This window comes from Centroberyx affinis, unplaced genomic scaffold (assembly GCF_046629955.1).
Source record: "Centroberyx affinis isolate AG114_WGS23_722 - 3 ecotype Tasmania unplaced genomic scaffold, CSIRO-AGI_Caff_v1 ptg002426l_1, whole genome shotgun sequence".
In the NCBI taxonomy this organism is placed as follows: Eukaryota; Metazoa; Chordata; class Actinopteri; order Beryciformes; family Berycidae; genus Centroberyx; species Centroberyx affinis.
The window spans coordinates 79,334-89,294 of NW_027280672.1; the positions used below are offsets into that span (position 1 = coordinate 79,334).

General features: G+C 42.1%; 1 protein-coding gene across 1 annotated transcript; it reads right to left on the bottom strand.

Moving 5' to 3' along the window:
• Positions 1-318: 318 nt before the first annotated feature.
• On the bottom strand, positions 319-2,556 carry LOC139656252 (nuclear factor 7, ovary-like). The gene is made up of 3 exons (XM_071533762.1): positions 1,861-2,556; positions 1,326-1,791; positions 319-347 (listed from the first exon to the last, which is right to left on the bottom strand). Exons 1-3 carry the CDS (start codon positions 2,554-2,556, stop codon positions 319-321), a joined length of 1,191 nt encoding a protein of 396 aa, XP_071389863.1.
• Positions 2,557-9,961: the final 7,405 nt, after the last annotated feature.

Genomic DNA, 9,961 nt, shown 5'->3' on the forward strand with positions numbered 1-9,961 from the left:
TGCACTTGTACTTGAATTGCATTTCGACTGATATGGGTTTTTGAAAGCCGATACTGATATTTGTAGATCTGATAACTGGTATTTTGTGTAAATATCTTTAAATTTGGCAATATTCCCCCGTTTCTCCAAGACTTGTATTCTTGTCAGGGTGGAAAAGCCTCTGAAACAGTATTTAGACCATCATGGGACACTAAAACTCTCCACTGAAAGCCATAGTAATGGAAAAAAGGGAAGAACCTCTATCATATCAGTCTATCACTACAAGCTAGATTGACAAAGTACCACAGCTGGTTCACATGTGCCATCACAAACCTGTGATTAGATGATCTGATTAACTTTATTGATCCCTGAGGGGAAACAAAGAGCACGGCTGTATGTTGGAGAGCAAAGACTACAAAGGCCTCTACAAACCAGTAATCCCTTAAAATAACCTTACATTTACATGAATTCACCCCTTAATTCATGCAAAATCCCCTTAAAATGAGTTAAGGGAGTTATTAATGGAGGATACCCCATCAAAATCTCCTTAAACACCCCTTAATGTTTGACTGCTTACTTTCTAATTTAATGTAAAATTCAGGGAGACAGGACCTTCCCATTAATAACTTATTAATAACCTGTAAACCTGCAAAAAAGGCATGAAAAACCCTTAATTACTAGTGTCTCCATGAACCAACCCATGAATCCCTTATAAACCCATGATACTACCTTACTTTTTTTTAAAGCTATGTTAATTTTAATGGGTAATTCATGTTTATGTAATGAGAAAATTAGGACATTTCAGGGATAAAATTAAAGGGTTTGGTTTCCCACAATCAAGTGTTTTACTGCTGAAGTCAGTGGACTTGACCTGTCACAATTACAAGCCAATACTTGTAATTATACTGGGGTTCTAATAAAATAAATTCAAAAGATACAACTACAAATGCTTTTAATGATTTTATTGATTGTACTCAAAAATAAATTAATACAATTCTGAAAGAATATCATAATAACGTCTTCTGCATGGCAACTTGCAAAGTCATGCCAGTCTATGAAACAGTAAACAGTGCAGTATCTGGGTCAGGTGTGGTCCGCCACTGATAAAGTCTGCAATGGTTCTCATGCTGACTTCCAGAGAGTCCGCTACCCTGCAGATCATCATCATCATCACCATCATCTTCATCTCTAACTGTGCTGTTCCGCTGTTACAGAAACCTTCACTGGTAAAATCTTCAGAGGGAGTTTATTTACAGTGCTTAAGTATGGAAACAGCCTGTCGGTGAAAGTGTGTGTGAAGGTGTGTATGTGTGTGTTAGCGTCAGGATCAGAGAGTGACAGCTTGCCTCGGCTCCAGTCCAGATGCAGTCTGATCCTCCGGAGCTGCTTCTTCAATGGGAGGACGGTGTCTCGAGCCGATGGGGAGTACACTGTGTATTTACCATTAAAGAACAGTATTCTCCATAATCCGGATCTTATGTCTTCCTCCCTCTGGACGGACTCTGCTAACACACCCAGTTCCCAGTCTGCGTTGTCTCCGACCTCAACATCCCAGCTGTGAGTTCCTGACTTAAACCCCTCAGAGCCCAGGACAGACCGGTAGGAGTGGAACCTCTCTGGGTTTTCCGGAAGCTGCTGCTCTTCTCCCCATCTCACGCTGGTCAGATCTTCAGACAGGACGAGTTCTGGATCGGCAGTGTTGGGGTCCAGAATCACAGGAGTGTAGGAGACCATCTGCTTCATCTTGTCCCAGACCATGAAGCTCAGGTTGCCCAGGTGTTTTGCCTCATCTATCAGAGCTCCTGAGACCAGCTGTGGATCCTCCAGCAGGGGGCGCTGGACTCTTTCCACTGTAGCCTTGTAGTTCTGCAGGAACGAGACCTCTTCAGCTCTCAGCTCCTCCTCTATGGCTCTGACTGTGTCTGAAAGAGCTGCTATCTCTCCGCTCAGACCCCCAATCTTCTCCTTCATCGTCCGACTCTTCCGCTCCTCTTCCTCCCTCAGTGCAGCGATCCTGGCCTCCTCTTCCTCTTCTAGAAACTTGTGAAGCTTCTTAAACTCCTCCTTAATCTTCTCCTCTATGCGTCGGGCCTGGACCTTAATGTGGTCCGCCGTTCCATCGCAGGTTCCTTGAACTTGATGAAGGAGTTTCAGTTTCCGCTGAAGGAGCTTCAGCGATTCCTGAAGCTCCCCACTGAGATCCAGCGCAGCTTCGTCGATGGGTCTGAATCTGTGGTCGGTGTGTGTTTTGGAATCTCGACAGACGAGACACACCGGCTGCTGATGGTCCAGACAGAAGAGCTTGAGTTTCTCAGAGTGCAGACTGCAGAGGAGCTCGGCTCTCTGGTCTCTCTCCAGTAAGAAAGCCTCACACAGGTTCTTTAACACCAAGCTGACAGGCGGATGATCCTTTGAAGATCTTCTCTTACAAAGTGGACACTCGTGGATTTGCTTCCCTGTCCACCAGCTCTGCAGACAGGCTTTACAGAAGCTGTGGCTACATGACAGGACAACAGGCTCTTTAAAGATGTCATGGCAGACCGGACAGGAGAAATCCTCCTCTGATCTGCAAGCCATTTTCTCTCTGAGTGAAGCTAAAAGCTCAAACCGGAAGTGACTCAGTCAATCTTGCTACCACTCTCTCCTCTAGAAAGTTACTTTCACTTTCAGTCGTCGTTCCTCTAAAACTCTTTTTTTGTGCAATCAGCAGCAGTTGAAGTGCCAGTATTCCCAGTATTCCCTCCTGTAGCTGCCCTCCCTCAGTGGAACTTGTGGGTTTGGTCTGGAGGGGAATCTTACCGTCTGTCTCTCGATGTGTGTCTCTTCTCGGTGAGGAGAGAAAGAACAACAACCTCAGTTTCCTGGTTAGTCTCGGTGAAGCACATTAAGAGGCGGAGCGTTGTCCTGCTTCAAAATTAAAGTGAAAGAATAAACTAAGAATGCATAACAGTCCAAGACCAAGGTGACACTGGCTACTCTTGAAATCTGACTGGGCACCCCAAATTTTCTTGTATGTCATTGACTACTTCACTCTGACACATTGAAATGACCTGAAATGTAAGGGTGGTTTTGCCTGTTTTCACCTATAGTTCTTGTTAAAAGGAACCAAACTCAGTCCTTTTTAGGACCCCCTGCTATTTAAAAAGTGCTAGAATCGCCACTGCAAGTAAGTAGTACTAGTAGTAGTAAGATGTAAGTAGTAGTCGTATTGCAGTAAGATGTAAGTGGTAGTAGTAGTAGTATTGCAGTAAGATGTTAAGTGGTAGTAGTAGTAGTAGTAGTAGTAGTACAAGCAGTAGTAGTAAGAAGCTAGTAGTAGTAGTAGTAAGAAGTAAGAAGTAATAGCAGTAAGAAGTACATAGTTGTAGTAAGAAGTAAGTAGTAGTAGCAGTAGCAGTAGCAGTCGTAGTAGTAGTACTAGTAATATTCATTATGTAGCAGATTACTTCGAGTTTAACAAGAAACTCAACACATCAAACTCTCCAATAGAAGTTGAAATGGGCTCAAGGGAACCGCCTCTGTTTCATTTAGCCTCGAGCTCAACCCTGATTGGCTGATTTTCGCAGCCTTCTCAAAGATGAGACAGTTAATATAGAACCTCCTTGTACAGTTACCGTTTTGATTAGCTACAAGCTTGAGACTGGAAACAGGCGTGATTGGCTCTCTGGTAAAGTTCAGACAGAGTTGTGGAGAGTAGTTGTCTGTGTGTGGGGTGTAGTGCCATTCCTCGACCAGCAGATGTCGCTCTGACACTGTACAACATCCTGTGCGACATCCTACTGTATTCCTAACTGTATTCCTGATGTGTCTTTAATTTCTCCATTACATAAACATAAATTCTCCATTAAAAATAACAAAGCTTTTAAAAAGTAAGGGTTTGTTCGTATCATGGGGTTTTAAGGGATCTATTCATGGGTTGATATTTAATTAAGGGATTAATTAAGGGATTACAGGTCTTAATGAGTTATTAATGGAAAGTGTCCCGTCTTCCTGAACTTCCCATTATATCAGAAAGTAAGCAGTCAAAATGAAGGGGGGGTTTCATCCATAACTCTCTTAACTCATTTTAAGGGGGTTTTGCATGCATTAAGGGGTGATTTCATGTAAATTAATGTAAATGTAAGATTACTTTAATTTTAAGGGATTAGTGGTTCATAGTGTAGTGGAGGATATGAATAAATAGGTGATACAGGGTATAAAAACTATTACTAAACTCACACTAATCACTAAGGTTATTTAGTGTCAATGTGAGTTAGTATGTAATTAATCTGCAGTGAAGAAAGATTTAATGCTCAGCCATATTGCCTTTGTCAAGGTGGTTACAAGGTGACTACTCAACAGCTACTTAAGTATGAAATATAGACCTTTTTATGAACTATATTTACTCAAACAAAATGTATGTATTTGTTTGTTTGACTGCTTAGCACTTCATTGCATCTCATTTCATGGGGAATTCCATTATTTAAAGCCTGTATCATTCTCAAATTACTTTTGATAGCATAATAGTATAATGGTTGTAGATAAATGAGACCATCGTGGTGAAAATTGGTTTATTCACTGTGTTGCTTTCTATGTGTTTATTCTGTCTCCATGGGTCAGGTACAATTACCGGAAATGTGCAACACTTTTTGACAAGACAGACCACAAACTACATTGATAACATTAGGCTTTTAGGCCTGTAATAGGCAAATGTGGCAACAAATTATGTCTACATGACATGTGATGCAATAATGAGGGTAATGACCGAGACCTACGTATAAACCCAAGCCAAATGAAGAGAGAAATAGCTCAATGTTTGATGGCAAACATCACAATCCTAGCACCACGCCACTCAGGGAGGTAATACTTCAATTCTAAGCGCACTTTCTCCATGGTTCTGTCAGTACTTGTGGATGCAGATTACCGGTTCCGAGTCATACAGTGTGGAGATTTTGGCCGGACAAGTGATGGCGGGGCGTATGTCAATTCTGCAGTGGGAGCAGGGACGCAGGCCAGAGCGCTACAAGAGCCAGAAAGTGCCCCTCTGCCAGGATCTGAACAACTTGGACCAGTGCCATTCACCATGCTTGGGGATGCTGCATTTCCCCTGGAGACTTTTATTTGATGAGGCCGTATCCCACACACTCTCACACTTCTGAGTGGCTTTGGAATTCTGGCTGTACAGTGGAGCTCAGTAGTGCTCTACACTAGAATCAACATGGCACCCAAACATGTAGATTCTATTGCTGCAAAAACAGTAAAATGATTGGAAAGAGTTACAAAAGCCAAGAAAGTTACAGAATTGGTTTGTCCATCTTCAGTGCTCCTTTGTGCTGGACCGCCATGATAAACTTTTCTTCATCCATCATTCCAAAACTGTTGTTAGGGCTAGGGGAAATTCTAATATGACAACCTACAGTACCTCCGTCCCCGTTCATCCCATCCAGACCCCTGTTTCTATTCCTATTCCCTTCACTTAAAGAAGGACTCTGCATCTATTTTGTCCCATACCCACCCTAACCCTAATTAAATAGTAATTAGATAGTTGAATTGAGTGTTTTAGACAATAGATGGTGGGTAAAAGCAGTTAAAATGGATATACATATATACAGACACAAAAAAGGGGTGGGAAAGATAGGAATAAGGTTACTTAATAGGTAATGACTAGGGGGATACAGGTGGAAAGGTGCAGGGAGGCTTGGGGAGGTAGCGATAAATTGGATTAAGAAGAAGTATACGATCAAGGAAGTAGCAGTCTGGGGTGCGATGGGGGATGTGGAGGTGATCATGAAGAGATTGAGGGTTGCAGGAAGAGGGGGTGATAGGAGGACTTGGAAGGGGGCAAGGGTGGGACCAGGATTTGCTAGGGGTAGAGGGGGTAGGGACATAGGATTGGGGAGGGGTGGTAGAGGTAGGGGTATGGGATTGGAGAGGGTTAGGGTTAGAAATAGGGTTACAAATGACACATTCAAAAGGGTACAAGCCCCAGAAGGCAGGATGAGAGAGGAAGGAGGGAGAACAAAACCGAAAATTGGAGGTAGAACTCTTGGGGATACAAGGACAAGAGAAGGAAAAAGGAGGAGAACAAAGGGATGTGGTGGTAGAGAAGGAGCAGGTAGGAGAGGGAGAAGGTCAAACAGACGGGGAGGAACCGAAGGGACAGGGACCGAAGAAGAAAGAAAGAAGAGGCCACAGAGAGAGGGAGGAGGAGAAGAGGGAAGAAAAGACGGAGAGAGAGAACTTACTCTGATAAGACGAGCGGATGAACGCATTCCAAGACTCGAGCAGTTTAAAACAGAGGAGGATAGAGCGCACTGGACAAAGTAAGTTGTTCCCTAAAAAGACAAAAAAAAAAGAGAAAGAAATGAAAAAAATAAGGTTTTCATACAGAAGTATAGACAAAAAAAAATGTGCCTTTAAACTCACACAGAAGAGATGAACCACTAGAGGGAGCAACAGGCTCTCTTACATTTCTTCCATTCATTCTCCCCTTTAATCTACATTGTAATGCCTCAGCTGTCTCATTTTCCTCCTCCTCTCCTCCCTCAGTCTCTCTCTTTCTCTCTGTCACACACACATACACACACAGCTACACGCACACACACTTCATCATCTCGGATTCAGATTCTTTGCTATAAAATGTAGTACCTGTAATCAGTAGGCTAAATTTAAAAACTGCTTTGCAGGTAGAATGGTCTTTGCTCGCACTATATTAAGTGCTGAATTCAGTACAGACTGCAGCGGGTTATTTTTACATTGTGTTATGAGGGATTTTGGGGTTGGAAAAAGATTAGCATTGTGGTCTGAGGTAGAAACAGATTTTTCAGATTTTTTTTAAAGTAGACTATTCAACAGTAGTATTATGATATGAGAGAGAGGGTTAGAAGGTAAGAACTGCCAATTTACTAAGTGAACTGTTGCATACTGTATGTCAAGGTGTGTTTTGAGGGTTTGTCTTTAATTGGTTGGACTTGATATAATTGATGAGTCAGTAACAGGTGGTCACTGGCACTGATAGGCACTTAGCACCATCGTTCGGCCACCTGGATGCAGTTCAGATGGCCAAGCAGGGGTATTAAGGAGCAAGTCTAACTAAAGGCTGGGACACATTACGTGTCCACACGTTTTTGAAGCCTGATTTGGCCGTAAAGAAAAAGAAACCTGAATGTCTTCCTAGTCTTTTTTCCATGCAAATCGCAGCCCCAACCACAATTGCTGCAAGCCGTATGGGCTGCATGTTTGTCTTGGTATCAAAATATCACCGAAAAATACATTCTCACGAGTGCAGGTGTACCACGAAAACTCACATTCTCCTGAGAGAACTACAGCCACTTATTGTATACAGTCTCTAGTCCAGACAGCCGTTGTCTGGAGTTTCAGTTGTTAAATGTGCGCTGCTCAATCTTTTCATTGTCGTTTATGATTGGAAAAATCTTTTAATGTGTCCCCAGCTTTAGAGGCGCTACCATTCTACCTGCAGTATAGTCACCTTTCTAAACACACTTCACACATTTCACAGCTACCCTAGCTGATTTATCCACATGGAACGTGGCACTGAAACTGAAACGATGATTTCTTAGTCAAAGTTAGAAAAGTCATAACAAACAAACATTATGTCATCCCTGTCATCAGGGGTTGGTGTTACCAGTTCCAATTCAGAGAATTTTTGTTTATATTCAGCATTCTTGCCTTAGTCTGCTGTTTATGACAGGAGGGAAAAGATTTGACATCGCTTGTAGCTATAGGTGAACACAGGCATAACAATCTATTCAATCAATATAACAATAAATGAGACTGCATGAAAGCCAGAATTTTTACACAAACACCATCTACTGTGCATGCAAACAGCCTCATCTAATTATTCCTCTAATCAAAGCAAAAGCAGTAATTAGACTAGTGTGTGCATGGAAACAAAGTCAGTGCCATTTAGCATGGCCCATTTGACCACAGTGAATGCTCATTCAAACTACTGTTCAGCTGTTAATAATGGCTGTGCAAGTGGAATGAGCAGCTGCTTGATTGCCGACATTTCTGTCGGTGTGACAAATGAATAGTCTTCATTATAGTCTTCATTATAGCACAGGTTGTGATTCGGTGTAGGTGCACTACTGCAGGGACTTTGTTCATGTTCTTCAATTGTGCCTCTGGATATTTTTCGTTAGTGAATTCTTTGTCTGCTAAGTATTTAAGTATGTAAGTATATAAGTGTTTTTTTCTTATAATAACACCAATTGATGCAGTTTGAGTTTCTCTTTTCTTTGTCTGTTCAGCCAAGGTGGCTATCACTGCTCATGCTTACTACCCAGTTCTTCTTCTGTTGATTCCAAACAAACTGCAAACGCATCTGTTCCTGTGTACCAGAGGATTTTCCCCGGAAAGAACTACCAGACACCAAGTGTTCAGAACAGACAATGTAAAAGCTTTCATGAACTGGATATACTGTAGGTTGAATCACTATTGTGTTATAGCAATCAGTGACAGAGAGTAGCAGAACAGACATTTCGGGATTTCCCGGAGGCTAAGAGGTGCAGACAGCTTCACTAGATATCGCCCCCTTTGACGAGAAAAGCCGTTAACGTATACACTCTGCCCTTTAAAATTTATCAAGAGGAATGGCAAAAGCAGCATGTGTTTCGAATGTTTTTTTTTTTTCATGCATAAATTTGGCTTGGAAAAGTGAAGGGCGTGAAAAGGAACTGGAATCGAAGGTGTGAGCAGTGTGAAAACCCAAAGTTAACACTACTGAAGCCTCATTAAACTTGAGCTTCTCCATGGACAAGAGGCTGATGAGTGGAAGTTAACAGGTAGAAGTTTCCAGAGGGAGCCAGGCCGTTTTTATGCGTTCTCGCTCGGTGTCTATTCTGCTCTTTTCAAAATAAAAGCCTTTGTCCGTTGTACAGCAGAGAGGTAAAGTGCCGTCCAACCACACAGCTTTTACCACCTGCCTGTTCCTGTACCACCAAGTTCTAGCATGTTCAGCTTGGCTAAGAGTGTGTTTCTTAGTCAACTTGCCTGATTAAGTGTTGAGTGCAGCATTTATTTGAAAGCCTAACCCTTATGTCAACAATGTCCCGAGGTTCAATACACGACAACACCACCTAGGAGTTTTTAGAGCCCTAGGAGCTCTTGATTTCTCTAGTTTTGACTGGTCCTTTTGAGAGGAGAGCAGTGTTCAAGCACCCAAGGAGGACAAATGCTAGATGAGTTAAACACAACAAATTTATTACGATGGTCAGGTAATCAGAATGAAATCACACAATAACTCCAGCCAAGTTAACAAAGACATGCAAAAGTAAATCAAAACATGCAAATATATATATTATTAAAATTATGAAAACAAACAAAAGAAAATTATGCAAAACCAACACAAACTAAAGTCACTCCAAGCTAGACCGCATGAAACAGACAAAGTATCCACCTCACACTTACACTCAGTCTAAATCCCAAAGTGTGGCAACAGAGAAGAGTGCCCTATGCCCACTATTTGAGACGCTGTAGATCCACCCTATTTATTATAAAGGTTAATACTAATTATAATAATTACGGCAAGTGAGTGAAATCAGGAGCTAAATCTATCGGGCACACGCTTTCAAAAAGGTGCACATTGTATTAAACTGTCGAGACGTGTTAATTAATCTGTTCACACAAACGATTAAATTGTGCGCACTAAATGATGACAAGAGGCACTCGAGCTGCCTAACCTGCCGCCATAATCACCGGAATATATTCAACATAACCACTCCAGCTCTCCACCTCCTCCACTCCCACCACACACTAAGAAGAAGAGATAGTTTATTGGCATCGCCTTACAGGATTTTTGGGTAATGAAGTCCTCCAAAATTCAAACAGTTACCTCTTGCTGCCATTAGGGGCCGCCAACGTGCAAAATCGCCTAGAGCAGCTTTAAGATATCCGCTCGCACACACAGTTCAAGTCAAGTCAAGTCAAGTCAAATTTATTTATACAGCACATTTCATACACAGGGCAACACAATGTGCTTTAC